Source organism: Haliotis rufescens, unplaced genomic scaffold, assembly GCF_023055435.1.
Source record: "Haliotis rufescens isolate VD_foot unplaced genomic scaffold, xgHalRufe1.0.p SCAF_24, whole genome shotgun sequence".
NCBI lineage: Eukaryota > Metazoa > Mollusca > Gastropoda > Lepetellida > Haliotidae > Haliotis > Haliotis rufescens.
The window spans coordinates 5,508,976-5,531,960 of record NW_025963935.1 but is presented as its reverse complement, the minus strand read 5'-3'; the positions used below and the strand labels follow the sequence as shown (position 1 = coordinate 5,531,960).

The 22,985-nt window shown below is 47.3% G+C and overlaps 1 protein-coding gene across 1 annotated transcript in view; it reads left to right on the top strand.

Moving 5' to 3' along the window:
- The first annotated feature begins 8,119 nt into the window (after positions 1-8,119).
- LOC124122841 (histone H4 transcription factor-like) overlaps positions 8,120-22,985 on the top strand; it is a 108,229-nt gene continuing 93,363 nt past the window's right edge. The window contains exons 1-5 of the mRNA XM_046485984.2: positions 8,120-8,223; positions 11,939-12,128; positions 13,346-13,572; positions 16,495-16,600; positions 22,180-22,332. Coding sequence (XP_046341940.2) covers positions 11,957-12,128; positions 13,346-13,572; positions 16,495-16,600; positions 22,180-22,332 — 658 coding nt within the window. The 5' untranslated portion in view covers positions 8,120-8,223; positions 11,939-11,956. The remainder of the gene's footprint in view (positions 8,224-11,938; positions 12,129-13,345; positions 13,573-16,494; positions 16,601-22,179; positions 22,333-22,985) is intronic.

The following is a 22,985-nucleotide window of genomic DNA, read 5'->3' as shown; positions in this document are numbered from 1 at the left end:
TGTTATAGAATGGGAGTTACGATCGACTTAGCGCTACGACTGTCGTAAGTTAGTGTTAAAGAATGGTAGTTACGATCGACTTAGCGCTACGACTGTCGTAAGTCAGTGTTAAAGAATGGGAGTAACGATCGACTTAGCGCTACGACTGTCGTAAGTCAGTGTTAAAGAATGGGAGTTACGATCGACTTAGCGCTACGACTGTCGTAAGTTATTGTTAAAGAATGGGAGTTACGACCGACTTAGCGCTACGACTGTCGTAAGTGAGTGTTAAAGAATGGGAGTTACGATCGACTTAGCGCTACGACTGTCGTAAGTTAGTGTTAAAGAATGGGAGTTACGATCGACTTAGCGCTACGACTGTCGTAAGTGAGTGTTAAAGAATGGGAGTTACGATCGACTTAGCGCTACGACTGTCGTAAGTCAGTGTTAAAGAATGGGAGTTACGATCGACTTAGCGCTACGACTGTCGTAAGTCAGTGATAAAGAATGGGAGTTACGACCGACTTAGCGCTACGACTGTCGTAAGTCAGTGTTAAAGAATGGGAGTTACGATCGACTTAGCGCTACGACTGTCGTAAGTCAGTGTTATAGAATGGGAGTTATGATCGACTTAGCGCTACGACTGTCGTAAGTTAGTGTTAAAGAATGGGAGTTACGATCGACTTAGCGCTACGACTGTCGTAAGTCAGTGTTAAAGAATTGGAGTTACGATCGACTTAGCGCTACGACTGTCGTAAGTCAGTGTTAAAGAATGGGAGTTACGATCGACTTAGCGCTACGACTGTCGTAAGTTATTGTTAAAGAATGGGAGTTACGACCGACTTAGCGCTTCGACTGTCGTAAGTTAGTGTTAAAGAATGGGAGTTACGATCGACTTAGCGCTAAGATCACTTCGTGGAACGGGGCCCAGATCGTTATAACCGTAGTTTACATTCAGGTTACCATGACTACCGAATGAATAAAAAGCAAGCGATTCCGTGTCATTTTGGGGGCGGTCGGGTAGCCCAGTCGTTAAAGCGTTCGCTCGTCACGCCGAAGACCCGGGTTCGATTCCCGACATGGGAACAATGTGTGAAGCCCATTTCTGGTGTCCCCCGCCGTGATATTGCTGGAATATTGCTAAAAGCGGCGTAAAACCATACTCACTCACTCACGTGTCATTTTGATTGTCAGATAATAGGACAGGGCGTGGCTTGTGTTGCATTAATGGGTGGAATAATGTCCCTGATGTACTGTTGTCGACAGTTTTTTGTGTGTAAGCAGTCTGTGCAGTTACAATTGCTGACGTATCTATTTATAAAAATTGACTATAATACGTATTTGAGTTTATGAAATCAGTCCTTAAATTAATATCTAATTTAAGGTTTAAGGCCTAAAGAAATATGTCGGGACAATACAGTCATATCATCGAGAGAACAAAGATCCAACTAACGTGTTTTCACCTATTTACCCTGATGTTCTAGACCCAATGTCTTGAATTGCTGCTATACCTTGACTGGACTGGACTTTAACCGCTATAGTTGCTGTCAAATTTGCTTTTATTCAGGCTACGACAGCCATTATTTAGCTTATCGGAAAAAACCTGGCATGAAACTGGGTTTAACGTACCGTTCAAGACTATTGGACTAATCTAGCAACGGGCATGCTCGTGTATGTTTGCTTGTGCGTGTGTGTGCGTACGTGCGTGCGTGCGTGTGTGTGCGTACGTGCGTGCGTGCGTGCTTGTACCAGTCCGCACTGATATCGGATTTATAGTGCGAACCATCAACAGAATAGACAGTACACATGAGATGACCATCTCTCCTCAAGTTTTGCATAAGCTAGCAGTATCAAAATGGCATTAGTACAAGCAGCCACACACACGGGAACTCGTTACTAGTATGTGTAAGTAAATAAAGATATATACCCACTGTAATTAAGTTTCTACTTATATATGGGGGGTATATATTATAATTTACTGACGAATGAAGAGTTCCCGAGGCCACAAACACGTAAATACATGTCGCCATATATGCGCAAACCCGTGTAGACCCGGGGTAGAATAGGTCTTCAGCAACCCATGCTTGTCTCCCCCCGTGAAGACCCGGGGTAGACTAGGTCTTCAGCAACCCATGCTTGTCTCCCCCCGTGAAGACCCGGGGTAGACTAGGTCTTCAGCAACCCATGCTTGTCTCCCCCCGTGAAGACCCGGGGTAGACTAGGTCTTCAGCAACCCATGCTTGTCTCCCCCCGTGAAGACCCGGGGTAGACTAGGTCTTCAGCAACCCATGCTTGTCTCCCCCCGTGAAGATCCGGGGTAGACTAGGTCTTCAGCAACCCATGCTTGTCTCCCCCCATGAAGATCCGGGGTAGACTAGGTCTTCAGCAACCCATGCTTGTCTCCCCCCATGAAGATCCGGGGTAGACTAGGTCTTCAGCAACCCATGCTTGTTTCCCCCCGTGAAGATCCGGGGTAGACTAGGTCTTCAGCAACCCATGCTTGTCTCCCCCCATGAAGACCCGGGGTAGACTAGGTCTTCAGCAACCCATGCTTGTCTCCCCCCGTGAAGACCCGGGGTAGACTAGGTCTTCAGCAACCCATGCTTGTCTCCCCCCGTGAAGACCCGGGGTAGACTAGGTCTTCAGCAACCCATGCTTGCCTAAAAAGGCGACTGTGCTTGTCGTAAGAGATGACTAACGGGATCGGATGGTCAGGCTGCTGACTTGGTTGATGCATGTCATTGCATCTCAATTGCGCGGCCCGATGCTCATGATGTCAATCACTGGATTGTCTGGTCCAGACTCGATTATTTACAGACTGTCGTCATATAGCTGGCGTTAAACAACGAACAAAACATAAGCGCAATACTCTCGGACGCGCCATGAAACAGTTTGTACCTCTTACGACATGCGAACGAATGTTGCTGGGGTTCAAACAAACAATCTCCACAGGATGGTTTGATTGACAAATTCGTGAATATACCATTCATTATATACGGGACTTGGGGCTTGGACGGGTAACTCGGGTACTCGGGTCGGGTGGGTCCTGAGTAGGATCCGGGTAGCCACAGGACTACCCGGACCCGTGGTTAGTCATGTGATACATTGTTTAATGACAAAAACTCACTATAGCTCAGTGGTTAAACTACAAGTCGCTAATGTTCGCATTTCTTTCTTACGAGGCACACATTCCTTTTGACTTGTTTATGTTTGAGTAAAGATAACGCTTCAGTCAACTTCCGTGTACGCATGATCAGATCGTTTGATACATGTATCTAAATACTGGGCTGCGGTAAAACAATTCCCAATCAGACATCTTGTTCCCAACTATTGAGACCCTTCCGTGGGTACCCGGGTAGAGTCGGGTAATAGGGGGTCGGGTACCCGGGTAGAGTCGGGTAATAGGGGGTCGGATACCCGGGTAGGGTCGGGTAATAGGGGTCGGGTACCCGGGTACGGTCAGGTAATAGGGGTCGGGTACCCGGGTATAGTCGGGTAATAGGGGGTCGGGTACCCGGGTAGGGTCGGGTGATAGAGGGTCGGGTACCCGGGTAGGGTCGGATAATAGGGGGTCGGGTACCCGGGTAGTAAATTTGTACTCGTCCCAGCCCTAGGTTGTTTTATCATACATTCATGCACTTACCTTATCGCTGTGTTCAACGTCCACTCAAACACATCACAAAGAATATTCCCACACGACTTCATTGTAACGCGTACAGTTTAGCAACGCCAATAGTGAGTGTCTAATGGCATGACCATCTCAATTGTAAACGAAATGTGTTTGATGGAGTTAAATTGACATGCTCCGATGCAGTTACTGGAGAAATGTGAACGTCGTCTGCTTCCCTTTATTGGGTCTGATATGGCATACAAAACTCGTGCAACGGAAGTACGCCCCGATTGGTTAAATTCGTAACCATGACATCACGTGGCAATGCAGCCGAACACCTGCGTAAAATAATAAAAATATACAACACGCGCGGTGCATCCAACCTCACATTACATTTATTTTGTTTCCATAAATAGTCTAAACAACGTATTGACATCAGCAATGAGTAATTGTGACTGTAGGTAGTCTAGCGGTTAAAGCGTTGACTCGTCCCGCTGACGTCACGGGTTCGATTCCCCACATCCATGGGTTCAACGCGTGACGTCATTTCCCCATCTCTAATGTCGTGATAGGGCTTGACAAATTCAAAGACCTGCATCAGCCCTCGTGTTCTGAGTTTTTTTTAGTTTGGGCGGAGAGCGTTCGCACGTCACGCTGAAGACCCGGGTTCGATTCCCCACATGTGTGAAGCCCATTTCTGGTGTCCCCTGCTGTGATATTGCTAAAAGCGGCGTAAAACCATATTCACTCACTTATTTGTGCTAAGGCGCCATAGGCATTCAGTGTTTGAGTGAGTGAGTGAGTGAGTATGGTTTTACGCCGCTTTTAGCAATATCACAGCAGGGGACACCAGAAATGGGCTTCACACATTGTACCCATGTCGGGAATCAAACCCGGGTCTTCGGCGTGACGAGCGAACGCTTAAACCACCAGGCTACCCGACCGCCTCTATTCAGTGGTCAACAGTCACCTTTGCTTGTCAGTCGAGATGACAAATTGTAACGGGTGTCCAGGCTCCGTAACTTTCTTGATTGCGCGTCAACGTATCATGATGTCATGGAGCGTTGCTCATAATGTTAATCACTGGTTTATTTGGTACAAAATCGATTATTTAAGTCCGCCGTCATTTAGCTGGAATATTGACCAGTGCGGCATAAAACATCTACCCACTGAACTAAGCCACCCCAAACAAGTATTTACACAGCATAACCTCTATCCTGAGCAACTAGTACAACACATGATAAACATCACCAATAAATCCCAGAAATCTCCCCGTCAACAGTCTGCACCCCTTGTGATCAGCCTCCCCTACTTTGGAACAGTTAGCCACAAAATCCAGAGACTCTTAAAGAAACAGGCCAACATTGATGTAGTTTTCAAAAGAAGTCATACTATTCAGAACACAATTAAAGCAACAGGGAAACCACCATCCAGCCACAAGCTAGAACCATCAGGAGCAGTGTACCACATGTACAGTCCATGCAATTGTGGACAAGCTTACATAGGAGAAACATCTAGGCCCCTCAAAACCCGAATTAAGAAAACATCAAAGCTCTGTCTCCAAAGATGACTCTAAATCAACTCTATCAGACCACATCCGTGACAACCCAAGCCACAGCATTCAGTGGGAGAGAGTCACAACCCTCGCCACCAACCTCAAAGACTTCAAGATCAGGAAACTACAAGAAGCCATCAACATCAAAAGACTTCAGCCCTCAATCAACCGTGACCAAGGATATCACATACCCCCGGCGTACCATCAACTCATCAAAGACCCCAATCAGCCATAATCCCGTTGTTTATATTACTGGCTTCATCCTTTGTTTATGTCACTAAATTCTTATCCTTACTTAGTACTCCAACTTCTGTATGCCTATCAAAGGAGGTACTCTATATTTTTTTAAATGTTCATTTTTACATGGCCCTCCCAAATATGTGTATTGTTTTAGGACCCTCCCCCAGAGACTGATATTTGTCTTTACCCTACCCTGATTCTCTCTGACAAACAGGAAAGGTTGGTTGGTTGGTTTGTTGTTCAACGCCGCATCCAGGAAAGGTTGGTTGGTTGGTTTGTAGTTTAACGCCGCACCCAGGAAAGGCAAATTACTCTAAAATATCGCTCCGTATGTTCACCATGCTGTGGTTAAAAATATAGTCCTACTTTGTAAACGGGGGGGGGGGGGGGGGGGGGGGGGGCACGGGTGGCCCAGTCGTCTAAGGCGCCGCGATTCGCTGTGCAGAGTTGCGTCCCCTGGTTACGCCAGAAACCTGTGGTTGTGGGTTCGAATCCCGGTTCGCCCCCATTATGTTTCTAGGTTTGTCAGCACCATACCCGTGCTCGTGGGTTTCACCCAAGTGGTAAACGTCTGAGACCTGCATCACTTTGGGCTTTCCTCCCACATTAAGCTGACACGCCGCGATATAACTGGAAAAAGCGGCGTAAAATACAACTCACTCACTCATCTGACAAGGACACATTGTGTCTGTGCACTGCCTGTAAACATTTATGGCGCAGGCTTTAACGGCACCGAAACAAAATGTCGCCAATTTAATTTGGCGAAACCGACAAATGACCAATGGGTGTTTGTTTGTTGTTTGTTGTTTAACGCCGCACTCAGCAATATTCCAGCTATATGACGGCAGTCTGTAAATAATTGAGTCTGGACCAGACAATCCAGTGATTGACATCATGAGCATCGATCCACGCAACTGGGATACGATGACATGCATCAACCAAGTCAGCGAGCCTGACCACACGTTAGTCGCCTCTTACGACAAGCATGGGTTGTTGAAGACCTATTCTATCCCGGATCTTCACGGGGGGAGACAAGCATGGGTTGTTGAAGACCTATTCTATCCCGGATCTTCACGGGGGGAGACAAGCATGGGTTGTTGAAGACCTATTCTATCCCGGATCTTCACGGGGGGAGACAAGCATGGGTTGTTGAAGACCTATTCTATCCCGGATCTTCACGGGGGGAGACAAGCATGGGTTGTTGAAGACCTATTCTATCCCGGATCTTCACGGGGGGAGACAAGCATGGGTTGTTGAAGACCTATTCTATCCCGGATCTTCACGGGAAAGTTTGCATGTGAACCTGTGTGTATAACAGCAGCTGTTGGCTTTGTCGAGGTTCCGTCGTCGCCATTTGGTGCCGTTTTCTCTCGGGGACGTTTTGCTGAGGTTACGTTTCAGATATAATAATTTTATTAAGATTGGTTTTTAAAACTTGCGTCCGTTTTTAAACAAACAGGCGTATTGTTTACATTAAACTATGCAATACTTGTTTCATGTTGTTTTCTTTAAAATAATAAAAAGACAACAAACACCAGAACTCTGTGGAACATTCGGGAGATGAGAATCAGCGAGAATATGGAGTGAGGCTAAAACGGCACCTCAGCTAAACGTCACCGATTTCTCGGGCGAAAACGGTACCGCATTTGGCGAAAACGGCACGCATTTGGCGAAAACGGCTACTATGTGTCGGGTGAAAACGGCTACTTTGTGTCGGGCGAAAACGGCTACTATGTGTCGGGCGAAAACGGCTACTATGTGTCGGGTGAAAACGGCTACTATGTGTCGGGCGAAAACGGCTACTATGTGTCGGGCGAAAACGGCTACTATGTGTCGGGCGAAAACGGCTACTATGTGTCGGGCGAAAACGGCTACTATGTGTCGGGTGAAAACGGCTACTATGTGTCGGGCGAAAACGGCTACTATGTGTCGGGCGAAAACGACTACTATATGTGTCGGGCGAAAACGGCACCTGTACTTTTAATAACGATAAGAGCGATGTGGTGTATTTACATGTTATCTGATGTATTTGATGTATTTAAATACAGTTTCAGCTTGACATTGAGTTAGATTGGGTACTTTTAAGGTACTTAAACTTCAAAGCGTATCATGTTTTCACAATAACTTATAGCTGCGCCTCCTGTCGCGCTGTCGTTTCCGCCCGGTGACGTTTTGCTGAGGTGCCGTTTTAGCTGTAACCCGAAAATATGTGCCGATCGTTACCGTGGTTCGAGACAAGTGGAGTGTTGACATTAGATCATAATGTAAGATTTCAGTTAGGATAATAATGTTACTTCGGCATCAATGCACTTTACCGGGCGCAGCCCGAGCTCTACCATCCGCTCAATTACCGCGCTATAGTGCGACCGCTGTCTCGCTATACCGTTACCGTGTCCCACGCTCCAATGCACTACTCCCGTTACTTCATCATGAAATATTAGTTGTGTTAAAAAGGTTTCATTATATGTGCAAAATATACAGTTTGAGCCCGAAAAGTTTCCGTTGCAACCTATGTTTGTTGGCGCCGTTTTCGGTTCTTTCAAGTGCCGTTTTGTCACATAAATGATCCTCTAATCTCATGTTAGCTAAGCTTTGGCTCTTATGCGTGATAGAATACGATTAACTTACTTGAAAAGTTCATACTCTATTATTACGCCGAGTCTCAACACCAAATACGCGCGTACCGCTAAAATGTAAACAAAAGCACGTGTTGGTAGTAACGGATGAGGAAGTCAGCTGGCGGAAGTTGGTTTTCAAACGTCCTTGACCGTGTCACTGTCGAGAACGATTGAAAACGCGGGAGAAACTTCTGAGCTTTGTGAAATTTATGTCAGTAATAGTGAGTATATATCAACACATTGTACATGTATGTCATATTAAGAAGTTGTATGTTTTATAATTCGGATGAGGCTGGCCCAAAAACTCACTTTTATGTGAAAACCGGGAAGTTCTTGTGACATCGTGAGTAGATAGTTCAGGTTGTTAGTAGAGACGTCAAACGTCCATGTAACAGTTGGTGGTTGTTTGTGATTGTATACGTCTGTATGTGGGACGAAATAAGCAATGTCGACTTCTAAGATCTAGTAAATAACCTAGGAATTGCCATATCCATGAAATATCTCCACTCTATGGTGAACTCATCGCGAAATTTGATGTTGGTGTCCATGTAAATTTCAGGATCGGGAAGGGCTGAATATACGCTGAAGCAATATGTATGACCAAATAGATCTACTATTTTGAATATTGAAATGGTCCAATACAGTTGTGTTTCAATTCGTATCCAAATGTTGTGATATTTGAATGGAGGTACAGGTCTCAAAGTTTAAATTTTTACCAACTAGCCATATGGCTTCAACTTCTTCAAGTATTTTTTCCAGGTAGCCAGTGGTAAAATAAAAAAGTCAAGCCACAATTGTAGGTAGCCAAAAGCATTTGAAATTAGCTTTTATCAAATAACTATTATAATATGTACAAGTTAGTCTTGGAATTGTTCTTTTAGTGGAAACTTCACTTGATTTTTGTTACTTAAATTGTGACTCGAACAATGATGCAATTTATGTTACTATATACAAATGATATAGGCATATCCTTGCTTATCCATTGAGCATTGTCAACTAAAATAAAGTACTAATTACATTAATATTTATGTATTTCGGTTCATTGTCGACTTTAGGAGGAATTATTTGAGAGTGCAGTTATCAGCAGACATGTTTTCCAAGATCAGCTTGTATTTATTTTTGTGTCTACAGATGTGTAGCAATAGAATTTAGTTGCCACAAGATTTTTTTCAAGGTAGTCATTTGGCGACCTCTGAATTTCAGACAGAAGACAAATTGAAATTTAGGTCGCATTGGCCATCGTTTTAGTCGCAGCTTTGAGGCCTGAGGTATGTTTGAGGAAGTGAAGGTGAAATCATGACCATTGATCCACACAACTGGGATATGATGACATGCATCAACCAAGTCCGCGAGTGTGACCCCCCCGTCCCATCACAGAGCTACAAATAAGAAGCGTACTAGTGTAAAATACCCCCCTGAAATATTCCAAACCCAATTACTTTCAATTAACTTGTGTACAGAAACGCATGCATTAAATGTAATATTAGCTCGTAATTGTGCTTCGGAAATTAGCTCCATTCTACTCATGTAGAAAAAGCTTCATTGGGTATTTACGCATGCTGTTTTTATACATTTGTGTTTTTCATTTAATGCATGCATTTCTGTGATAAGTTAATTGAAAGTAATTGGGTTTTGAATATTGTTTTGGGGGTATTTTATGCAAATATGCAGCTTATCTGAAGCTCTGTATATACATCTAAAACATTATTTCATTTTCTAAAATCTTAAAATGTTCACTAATTTTGGGGAAAACCCAATAGAGTGATGAATAGATGAGTGAAAAAATATTAGTTACCCAATGAAAAATGTAATAACCCAATTAAAATAGAAACCCTAGAGTAAAAACATGATTGCTCAAAAAGTTATCTGGAGCTCTGCCCTGAGTTGACAAGCATGGGTTGCTGAAGACCTCTTCTCTACTTGGATCTTCATAGGCTTGTGATAGAAAATACAAAGAGCTCTTTTGATTATGATATGGTTTATTAAAAACTTTGCATGACTGACATATTTGGCGACGAGCCCTTTGGTCCACACTCATCACGGTTTGAATGGCCACTGATGATAGATATTTTATATTTATGAATTGCTTGATATTCAGTTTCATGGTTTAATCATTAACCTATACAAATGCACAAAGTTGTCAGGTTATTGTGAGCTCAGTGTGGTATCTTCAGCTTGGCACGTGGTCCTGTGTAGGGAGCATAGACACAAATCGAGCGAAGTAAAGCAACGTTGCTCGTGGAGAGTAATTGAGAGTTACCTCATGTGGTGTCTCTTTAAGCAAGTGACTTTGTTCAAAGGATGCCTGTTCACCCAGCAGTGAATGGGTACCCGGTAGGATTAGATGGTGATGTGACTGTTAACCTTCTAGTGCCTCTGTTCACCCAGCAGTGATGGGTACCCGGTAGGATTAGATGGGGATGTGACTGTTAACCTTCTAGTGCCTCTGTTCACCCAGCAGTGAATGGGTACCCGGTAGGATTAGATGGGGATGTGACTGTTAACCTTCTAGTGCCTCTGTTCACCCAGCAGTGAATGGGTACCCGGTAGGATTAGATGGGGATGTGACTGTTAACCTTCTAGTGCCTCACAGGTAGCTTAGGTTGCATGATCCCCAGGGAGTTGAAAATGAAATCAAGTTCATACTGATGCACTGACCGGGTAATGATAGTTTGTGCATGACAGGTGTGGTGAGGAAATATATAGCGCAATGTAGAAGGCCTATCATTATCCCCCGCCCAACGAAGTTGGCAGGGGATATAGACACGGGCTCCGTCCGTCCGTCACGTTTCGTTTCCGGAGCATAACTCATAAACCGTTCAATATTTTTTCATGAAACTTTACAGGTCTGTCAGGTACATGCTGAACTGGTGCCTTTTGCTATTGAGAAATTTTAGAAATTTTTATTTTTTACGTTTCCATGGCAACAAGATGGACTTAGTTCTGTGAGGGTAGGGTTCGTTTCCGGAGCACAACTCATAAACCGTTCAATATTATTTCATCAAACTTTGCAGGTCTGTCAGGTACATGCTGAACTGGTGCCTTTTGCTATTGAGAAATTTTAGAAATATTTATTTTTTAAGTTTCCATGGCAACAAGATGGACATGGTTCCAAACGCATCTTTTTTTTACAATTTCCATGACAACTTCCACCTTTGTTAAAAAAGGTTAGGGTTTGTTTACATTTAATTATTAAAACTCTTGTTGTTGTTGTTATTGTTGTTGTTGTTATTATTATTATTAACCATGAAGATTCTGGTGTAGAATAGGTCTTCAGCAACCCATGCTTGCCATGATGCATGTCATCGATCAAAATTGCGTGGATCGATGCTCATGATATTAATCACTGGATTGTCTGGTCCAGCTTGTCGTAAAAGGCGACTAACGGGATCGGGTGGTCAGGCTCGCTGACTTGGTTGATGCAGGTCATCGATCCCAATTGCGTGGATCAATGCTGATGATATTAATCACTGGATTGTCTGGTCCATACTCGATTATTTTACAGACCGCTGTCATATAGCTGGAATATTGCTGAGTGTGGCGTTAAACAACAAACTAACCTGTTATTATTATTATTATTATTATTATTATTATCCTTCAAACAGCCATGCTGTTCTGTGCCACTTTACTACAACCATCAAACAAATATGTCTGACATGTGTCTGGTTCAATGCAAGTATATCTGAAATTTAATATTTATTTAACATGCATGCTACTTTGGTGAATTGCGTCGTGTGATTGCATTGGCTTCACTTACTGGATCTTGCTCACAATATTAATTATTATTCACTGGATTGTCTGGTCCAGACTCTATTATTTACAGGCTGTCATCATATAGCTGGAATATTGCCGAGTGCGACATTAGATACCCTGTGACCCCCGATGACCCAGCTGTCTTACGATGTTTCTAACTTGATCATGTTGATTGTCCTTCAGAGTAGGTGAGTCCATGTGATGGCTGACAGCAAGGAGAAGAAAGCCAGTCTGCGAGTAGACGTACAGGACAGCGAGTTGACCTACAGCTGTGAGTGGGGGGAATGTGAGGAACAGTTCAACGACATCCCCGACTTCCTCCGACACATTGGGGGGCACATCTGGAAGCTTGTCTCCACGTTAACTACTGAAGGTAGGTCAGATTGTCTACTAGCCTCATCTTGTCTCCACGGTAACTACTGAAGGTAGGTCAGATTGTCTTCTAGCCTCATCTTGTCTCCACGGTAACTACTGAAGGTAGGTCATATTGTCTACTAGCCTCATCTTGTCTCCACGGTAACTACTGAAGGTAGGTCAGATTGTCTACTAGCCTCATCTTGTCTCCACGGTAACTACTGAAGGTAGGTCAGATTGTCTTCTAGCCTCATCTTGTCTCCACGGTAACTACTGAAGGTAGGTCATATTCTCTACTAGCCTCATCTTGTCTCGGCATCGTTTTCAGTAAATTTGTATAGAATATGGACTAATATTGACCGAGTCTACTGGACCAATAAATGTTACCAGACTCAGGGTATGAATAAACTGGTGGCAACATGCCCTGAACATGCCCTGCACATGCCCTGCACATGCCCTGAACAGTTGAAATTACCAATGCAACATGCACAGTGTTGAAAACAGTGAGATTTCAAATTACCATTGCCACGCGACTGAATGCAGGAATATTTCAAATTACCATTGCTACGTGATTGAATGTAGGAATATTTCAAGTTACCATTGCCACGTGACTGAATGAAGGAATATTTCAAATGCTCACGTTTACGATATTATCCCTATTAAAATATTAAAATGAACAAATATTATTTGAAAATATTTGTGCCATAACTGTGCTGGTGGTTTTCAGCATCCCCCCATTATAAGCTTGATATAACACAAATATTACACATAACAGCATTAGTCAGAGTTCAGGTCAGTTCACACAGGTTTATCTTGACCAGCTCAGCTTCCGTTTTTCGGCTCCATGTCTGCAACTTATGTCCGTACTAATTCACAAAGTGCCATTACAAATTTTCCAAATTCCTGCAACAACTGATGTCAGGCCTCCTGGAGGGGACTTCTATGTCCCGTATTGCCTGCAACAACTGATGTCAGGCCTCCTGGAGGGACTTCTATGTCCCGTATTTCCTGCAACAACTGATGTCAGGCCTCCTGGAGGGACTTCTATGTCCCGTATTGCATGCCAAGGACAGTTTGTGTGGAATCCTGGATAATCCCTGGCTCTTTTCTAGGACTTGACCGACTGTCATCCACACTGTTATGGTGTATTCCGGCCCAGGTTGATAAAATCATGTCAGTATTGTTCACCTCTGACAAAGTCACTGTTTTCCACATTCTGACTTAATGTTGTTTCAGAGAAAGGGTTCTCGTGTGGCTGGCGTGACTGTGGAACACAGATCCTCGGTGACAAGCATGACTTCAACCGCCATGTCTACTTCCACGCCTTCCACGTGAAACTGAAATGTGTGGGGGCCGTGGTCATCAAGAAGACGCGGTACCCCGTGTGTACCATAGATGGGCAGAGTCGCAACTGGATCCCCGAGCTGCCGGAGAGCCTGCAGTGTGGATGGACATCTTGTGGGGTACAGTAGCTCATGGTCCATCACAGTAGCACATGGTCCATCACAGTAGCTCATGGTCCATCACAGTAGCACATGGTCCATCACAGTAGCTCATGGTCCATCACAGTAGCTCATGGTCCATCACAGTAGCACATGGTGCATCACAGTAGCACATGGTCCATCACAGTAGCTCATGGTCCATCACAGTAACACATGGTCCATCACAGTAGCACATGGTCCATCACAGTAGCTCATGGTCCATCACAGTAGCACATGGTCCATCACAGTAGCTCATGGTCCATCACAGTAGCTCGTGGTCCATCACAGTAACACATGGTCCATCACAGTAGCTCATGGTCCATCACAGTAGCACATGGTCCATCACAGTAGCTCATGGTCCATCACAGTAACACATGGTCCATCACAGTAGCACATGGTCCATCACAGTAACACATGGTCCATGACAGTAACACATGGTCCATCACAGTAGCTCATGGTCCATCACAGTAACACATGGTCCATCACAGTAGCACGTGGTCCATCACAGTAACACGTGGTCCATCACAGTAGGTCATGGTGCATCACAGTAGGTCATGGTCCATCACAGTAGCACATGGTCCATCACAGTAGCTCATGGTCCATCACAGTAGGTCATGGTCCATCACAGTAACACATGGTCCATCACAGTAGGTCATGGTCCATCACAGTAGCTCATGGTCCATCACAGTAGGTCATGGTCCATCACTGTAGCTCATCGTCCATCACAGTAGCACATAGTCCATCACAGTAGCTCATGGTCCATCACAGTAGCTCATGGTCCATCACATTAGCACATGGTCCATCACAGTAGCTCATGGTCCATCACAGTAGCTCATGGTCCATCACAGTAGGTCATCGTCCATCCCAGTAGCACATGGTCCATCACTGTAGCACATGGTCCATCACAGTAGCTCATGGTCCATCACAGTAACACATGGTCCATCACAGTAACACATAGTCCATCACAGTAGCTCATGGTCCATCACAGTAACACATGGTCCATCACAGTAACACATGGTCCATCAGAGTAGGTCATGGTCCATCACTGTAGCTCATGGTCCATCACAGTAGCACATGGTCCATCACAGTAGCTCATGGTCCATCACAGTAGCACATGGTCCATCACAGTAGGTCATGGTCCATCACAGTAGGTCATGGTCCATCACTGTAGCTCATGGTCCATCACAGTAGCTCATGGTCCATCACAGTAGCTCATGGTCCATCACAGTAGCACATGGTCCATCACTGTAGCTCATGGTCCATCACAGTAGCACATGGTCAATCACAGTACCACATGGTCCATCACTGTAGCTCATGGTCCATCACTGTAGCTCATGGTCCATCACAGTAGGTCATGGTCCATCACAGAAGCACATGGTCCATCACAGTAGGTCATGGTGCATCACAGTAGCACATGGTCCATCACAGTAGCTCATCGTCCATCACAGTAGCTCATGGTCCATCACAGTACCACATGGTCCATCACTGTAGCTCATGGTCCATCACAGTATATCATGGTCCATCACAGTAGCTCATGGTCCATCACAGTAGCACATGGTCCATCACTGTAGCTCATGGTCCATCACAGTAGCTCATGGTCCATCACAGTAACACATGGTCCATCACAGTAGGTCATGGTCCATCACAGTACCACATGGTCCATCACAGTAGCTCATGGTCCATCACTGTAGCTCATGGTCCATCACAGTAGCTCATGGTCCATCACAGAAGCACATGGTCCATCACAGTAGGTCATGGTGCATCACAGTAGCACATGGTCCATCACAGTAGCACATGGTCCATCACAGTAGCTCATCGTCCATCACAGTAGCTCATGGTCTATCACAGTAGCACATGGTCCATCACAGTAGCTCATGGTCCATCACAGTAGCACATGGTCCATCACAGTAGCTCATGGTCCATCACAGTAGCTCATGGTCCATCACAGTAGCACATGGTCCATCACAGTAGCTCATGGTCCATCACAGTAGCTCATGGTCCATCACAGTAGGTCATGGTCCATCACAGTAGGTCATGGTCCATCACAGTAGGTCATGGTCTATAACAGTAGGTCATGGTCCATCACAGTAGCTCATCGTCCATCACAGTAGCTCATGGTCCATCACAGTAGCACATGGTCCATCACAGTAGCTCATGGTCCATCACAGTAGCTCATGGTCCATCGCAGTAGCTCATGGTCCATCCCAGTAGCTCATGGTCCATCCCAGTAGGACATGGTCCATCACAGTAGCTCATGGTCCATCACAGTAGGTCATGGTCCATCACAGTAGGTCATGGTGCATCACAGTAGGTCATGGTCCATCACAGTAGCACATGGTCCATCACAGTAGCTCATGGTCCATCACAGTAGCTCATGGTCCATCACAGTAGGTCATGGTGCATCACAGTAGCTCATGGTCCATCCCAGTAGCTCATGGTCCATCCCAGTAGCACATGGTCCATCACAGTAGCTCATGGTCCATCACAGTAGGTCATGGTCCATCACAGTAGGTCATGGTGCATCACAGTAGGTCATGGTCCATCACAGTAGCACATGGTCCATCACAGTAGCTCATGGTCCATCACAGTAGCTCATGGTCCATCACAGTAGCTCATGGTCCATGGTTCTTGTTGTTACCCTGCCTGGCGCTCTAAGGGGATAAAGCAAGAATAGGTCAGCGCGGGGTACACTGTGTCTGAATCAGGTTCTCATGTTACACTGCGGAATGGGGACTCAATTATGGTAGCGGTATTAAACCGGCATAAATGCAGACAAGTACAAACAGATACACATGTGCATGGACGTCAGGATGTGAGAGAAATGATCTTCAGAACGACATTAACCCAGTTTCACCTTACTTTGTCATCCCACTGACCACTCAAGGCTGTTGTTTGTTGTTCCAGGCAGTCTGTGACAATCCCGTGATCTTCTATAACCACGTTGCCCATCACTGCGAGGAATTCCCCAACGGCAACAACATCAAGGGAGGCTGTCTGTGCAGATGGACGGGTGAGTGTTTGGGGAGGCTGTCTGTGTAGATGGACAGGTGAGTGGTGGGGGAGGCTGTCTGTGTAGATGGACAGGTGAGTGGATGGGGGAGACTGTCTGTGTAGATGGACAGGTGAGTGTTTGGGGAGGCTGTCTGTGTAGATGGACAGGTGAGTGGATGGGGAGGCTGTCTGTGTAGATGGACAGGTGAGTGGATGGGGAGGCTGTCTGTGTAGATGGACAGGTGAGTGGTGGGGAGGCTGTCTGTGTAGATGGACAGGTGAGTGGGGGGGGAGACTGTCTGTGTAGATGGACAGGTGAGTGGATGGGGAGGCTGTCTGTGTAGATGGACAGGTGAGTGGATGGGGAGGCTGTCTGTGTAGATGGACAGGTGAGTGGATGGGGGAGACTGTCTGTGTAGATGGACAGGTGAGTGGATGGGGGAGACTGTCTGTGTAGATGGACAGGTGAGTGGTGGGGGAGACTGTCTGTGTAGATGGACAGGTGAGTGGATGGGGAGGCTGTCTGTGTAGATGGACAGGTGAGTGGTGGGGGAGGCTGTCTGTGTAGATGGACAGGTGAGTGGATGGGGAGGCTGTCTGTGTAGATGGACAGGTGAGTAGTGGGGGAGACTGTCTGTGCAGATGGACAGGTGAGTGGTGGGGGAGACTGTCTGTGCAGATGGACAGGTGAGTGTTTGGGGAGGCTGTTTGTGCAGATGGACAGGTGAGTGTTTGGGGAGGCTGTCTGTGTAGATGGACAGGTGAGTGGTGGGGAGGCTGTCTGTGTAGATGGACAGGTGAGTGGTAGGGGAGGCTGTCTGTGTAGATGGACAGGTGAGTGTTTGGGGAGGCTGTCTGTGTAGATGGACAGGTGAGTGGTGGGGAGGCTGTCTGTGTAGATGGACAGGTGAGTGGTAGGGGAGGCTGTCTGTGTAGATGGACAGGTGAGTGGTGGGGAGACTGTCTGTGTAGATGGACAGGTGAGTGGTGGGGGAGACTGTCTGTGTAGATGGACAGGTGAGTTGTGGGGGAAACTGTCTGTGTAGATGGACAGGTGAGTGGTGGGGGAGACTGTCTGTGTAGATGGACAGGTGAGTGGTGGGGGAGACTGTCTGTGTAGATGGACAGGTGAGTGGTGGGGGAGACTGTTTGTGCAGATGGACAGGTGAGTGGTGGGGGAGACTGTCTGTGCAGATGGACAGGTGAGTGGTGGGGGAGACTGTCTGTGTAGATGGACAGGTGAGTGGTGGGGGAGGCTGTTTGTGCAGATGGACAGGTGAGTGGTGGGGGAGACTGTCTGTGTAGATGGACAGGTGAGTGGTGGGGGAGACTGTCTGTGTAGATGGACAGGTGAGTGGATGGGGGAGGCTGTCTGTGTAGATGGACAGGTGAGTGGGTGGGGAGGCTGTCTGTGTAGATGGACAGGTGAGTGGGTGGGGAGGCTGTCTGTGTAGATGGACAGGTGAGTGGGTGGGGAGGCTGTCTGTGTAGATGGACAGGTGAGTGGGTGGGGAGGCTGTCTGTGTAGATGGACAGGTGAGTGGTGGGGGAGACTGTCTGTGTAGATGGACAGGTGAGTGGGTGCGGAGGCTGTCTGTGTAGATGGACAGGTGAGTGGATGGGGGAGGCTGTCTGTGTAGATGGACAGGTGAGTGGATGGGGGCGGCTGTCTGTGTAGATGGACAGGTGAGTGGGTGGGGAGGCTGTCTGTGTAGATGGACAGGTGAGTGGTGGGGGAGACTGTCTGTGTAGATGGACAGGTGGGTGGTGGGGGAGACTGTCTGTGTAGATGGACAGGTGAGTGGATGGGGAGGCTGTCTGTGTAGATGGACAGGTGAGTGGATGGGGAGACTGTCTGTGTAGATGGACAGGTGAGTGGTGGGGGAGACTGTCTGTGTAGATGGACAGGTGAGTGGATGGGGGAGGCTGTCTGTGTAGATGGACAGGTGAGTGGGTGGGGAGGCTGTCTGTGTAGATGGACAGGTGAGTGGATGAGGGAGGCTGTCTGTGTAGATGGACAGGTGAGTGGATGGGGGAGGCTGTCTGTGTAGATGGACAGGTGAGTGGGTGGGGAGGCTGTCTGTGTAGATGGACAGGTGAGTGGATGAGGGAGGCTGTCTGTGTAGATGGACAGGTGAGTGGATGGGGGAGGCTGTCTGTGTAGATGGACAGGTGAGTGGGTGGGGAGGCTGTCTGTGTAGATGGACAGGTGAGTGGTGGGGGAGACTGTCTGTGTAGATGGACAGGTGAGTGGATGGGGGAGGCTGTCTGTGTAGATGGACAGGTGAGTGGGTGGGGAGGCTGTCTGTGTAGATGGACAGGTGAGTGGATGGGGGAGGCTGTCTGTGTAGATGGACAGGTGAGTGGTGGGGGAGGCTGTCTGTGTAGATGGACAGGTGGGTGGTGGGGGAGACTGTCTGTGTAGATGGACAGGTCAATGGTGGGGGAGACTGTCTGTGTAGATGGACAGGTGAGTGGATGGGGGAGGCTGTCTGTGTAGATGGACAGGTGAGTGGTGGGGGAGGCTGTCTGTGTAGATGGACAGGTGAGTGGTGGGTGGTGGGGGAGACTGTCTGTGTAGATGGACAGGTGAGTGGTGGGGGAGGCTGTCTGTGTAGATGGACAGGTGAGTGGATGGGGGAGGCTGTCTGTGTAGATGGACAGGTGAGTGGGTGGGGAGGCTGTCTGTGTAGATGGACAGGTGAGTGGTGGGGGAGACTGTCTGTGTAGATGGACAGGTGAGTGGATGGGGGAGGCTGTCTGTGTAGATGGACAGGTGGGTGGTGGGGGAGACTGTCTGTGTAGATGGACAGGTGAGTGGGTGGGGAGGCTGTCTGTGTAGATGGACAGGTGAGTGGTGGGGGAGACTGTCTGTGTAGATGGACAGGTGAGTGGGTGGGGAGGCTGTCTGTGTAGATGGACAGGTGAGTGGTGGGGGAGGCTGTCTGTGTAGATGGATAGGTGAGTGGTGGGGGAGACTGTCTGTGTAGATGGACAGGTGAGTGTTTGGGGAGGCTGTCTGTGGAGATGGACAGGTGAGTAGTGGGGGAGTCTGTGTAGATGTACAGGTGAGTGCTGGGGGAGACTGTCTGTAGATGGACAGGTGAGTGGTGGGGGAGACTGTCTGTGTAGATGGAGAGGTGAGTGGTGGGGGAGGCTGTCTGTGTAGATGGACAGGTGAGTGGTGGGGGAGACTGTCTGTGTAGATGGACAGGTGAGTGGATGGGGGAGACTGTCTGTAGATGGACAGGTGAGTGGTGGGGGAGACTGTCTGTGTAGATGGACAGGTGAGTGGATGGGGGAGACTGTCTGTAGATGGACAGGTGAGTGGTGGGGGAGACTGTCTGTGTAGATGGAGAGGTGAGTGGTGGGGGAGGCTGTCTGTGTAGATGGACAGGTGAGTGGTGGGGGAGACTGTCTGTGTAGATGGACAGGTGAGTGGATGGGGGAGACTGTCTGTAGATGGACAGGTGAGTGGTGGGGGAGACTGTCTGTGTAGATGGACAGGTGAGTGGATGGGGGAGACTGTCTGTAGATGGACAGGTGAGTGGTGGGGGAGACTGTCTGTGTAGATGGAGAGGTGAGTGGTGGGGGAGGCTGTCTGTGTAGATGGACAGGTGAGTGGTGGGGGAGACTGTCTGTGTAGATGGACAGGTGAGTGGTGGGGGAGACTGTCTGTGTAGATGGACAGGTGAGTGGATGGGGAGACTGTCTGTGTAGATGGACAGGTGAGTTGTGGGGGAAACTGTCTGTGTAGATGGACAGGTGAGTGGATGGGGGAGGCTGTCTGTGTAGATGGACAGGTGGGTGGATGGGGAGACTGTCTGTGTAGATGGACAGGTGAGTGGATGGGTGAGACTGTCTGTGTAGATGGACAGGTGAGTGGTGGGGGAGGCTGTCTGTGTAGATGGACAGGTGAGTGGATGGGGAGACTGTCTGTGTAGATGGACAGGTGAGTGGTGGGGGAGACTGTCTGTGTAGATGGACAGGTGAGTGGTGGGGGAGACTGTCTGTGCAGATGGACAGGTGAGTGGATGGGGAGACTGTCTGTGGAGATGGACAGGTGAGTGGTGGGGGAGACTGTCTGTGGAGATGGACAGGTGAGTGGTGGGGGAGACTGTCTGGGTAGATGGACAGGTCAATGGTGTGGGAGGCTATTTTGGTTTTGGGAATTGAAGAAAAGGGTGTGGTGGTTCTTGGAAATGTTGGGCAATTCAGGAGAAGTGGATGGTGGGTAAGGGAAAGTTTGAGGCATTCAAACATAGATTTGATACCAGTAGATTTTATTTGAAACTGAAACCTCTAATAATCTATGTTCGAAGCCTCTAATTTGAACACAAGCTAGCTTTGTCTTCATTACACAATGACACAATGACACAATAAACACTTACACCTTGGTTTTGAATAATAAGTACTGTGGAATTGGTTGAACCGCCAAACATTAAGAATGACATCCTATTCAATAAATCCAGTTTTTACGAATCAAAATGCATAATTTTGAAATGACATTGTAAAATCAGGACTCAAATTTGCAGTAACAAACATGCACCTGTGCAACTTATTTCTAAAAAATGAAACCTAATATTTATGTGGACATTCACCAAATATATCTTTGAACACACCCAATACCTCCAAATGTATTTACTATACTACATCACTAGTTTCTGGAACCATGTGGGTCCGGGTAGAGAATAGGTCTTCAGCAACCCATGCTTGCTGTAAGAGGCGTTAATGCGACTATAACTGGATTGGGTGGTCAGGCTCGCTGACTTGGTTCATGCATATCATCGTATCCCAATTGTGTAAATGGATGCTCATTATGTCAGTCACTGGATTGTCTGGCCCAGACTTGATTATTTTAAGACTGCCAACTTGAAGCTGGAATATTGCTGAGTGTGGCATCAAACAAACAAACGAACAAACACTAGTCTCTGTGTTGCGTGTAGTATTCAAACTTTCTTGGACTTGACATCATCAAAGTGTGGGTACTGCCAGATTACGTGCCATCAAGTTATATGACACAAGGGTCAGGTAGCCTAGTGGTTAAAGGGTTCGCTCGTCACGCTGAAGACCCGGGTTCGATTCCCGACATGGGTACAATATATGAAGCCCATTTCTGCTTACCCTGCCGTGATGTTGCTGGAATATTGCTAAAAACGGCGTAAAACCATACACACTCACTCACTCACTCACTCACAGAACACACACCCACCCACACACAGACCCGCTCGCCCACCCACACTCACTCACTCACGCACTCACTCACTCTCACCCACTCACTCACAGAACACACACCCACCCACACACAGACCCGCTCGCCCACCCACACTCACTCACTCACTCACTCACCCACCCAACCACCCACCCACCCACTCACTCACTCACTCACCCACCCACCCACCCACTCACTCACTCACTCACTCACTCACTCACTCACTCACTCACTCAGGCACTCAGGCACAGGCAGGCAGCCAGCGTATGTTTCAACTTTAATAACTTAATGGGACCAGGGTGTCAGCATGCACCGGGTGGAAGTTCAATAAAGTTTCTTAAGTCATACACTGCTCAGCACTAAGTGATCCATCCCTTGTCTTGCAGACTGCGATGCCCGCTTTAAGAGCAAGCACAAGCTCCGAGAACATCTGCGGAGTCACACCCAGGAGAAGGTGGTCGCCTGTCCCACGTGTGGCGGCCTCTTCGCCAGTCGGACCAAACTTTTCGACCATCTTACACGGCAGAAGGAAACAGTGGGTAAGTCAGTCAGTTCCGTGTGGAGATCTTAGATTGTTCCGTGTGGAGATCTTAGATTGTTCCGTGCGGAGATCTTAGATTGTTCCGTGTGGAGATCTTAGATTGTTCCGTGTGGAGATCTTAGATTGTTCCGTGCGGAGATCTTAGATTGTTCCGTGCGGAGATCTTAGATTGTTCCGTGTGGAGATCTTAGATTGTTCCGTGCGGAGATCTTAGATTGTTCCGTTCGGAGATCTTAGATTGTTCCGTGTGGAGATCTTAGATTGTTCCGTGCGGAGATCTTAGATTGTTCCGTGTGGAGATCTTAGATTGTTCCGTGCGGAGATCTTAGATTGTTCCGTGCGGAGATCTTAGATTGTTCCGTGTGGAGATCTTAGATTGTTCCGTGTGGAGATCTTAGATTGTTCCGTGTGGAGATCTTAGATTGTTCCGTGCGGAGATCTTAGATTGTTCCGTGTGGAGATCTAAGATTGTTCCGTGTGGAGATCTAAGATTGTTCCGTGTGGAGATCTTAGATTGTTCCGTGCGGAGATCTTAGATTGTTCCGTGCGGAGATCTTAGATTGTTCCGTGTGGAGATCTTAGATTGTTCCGTGCGGAGATCTTAGATTGTTCCGTGTGGGGATCTTAGATTGTTCCGTGTGGAGATCTTAG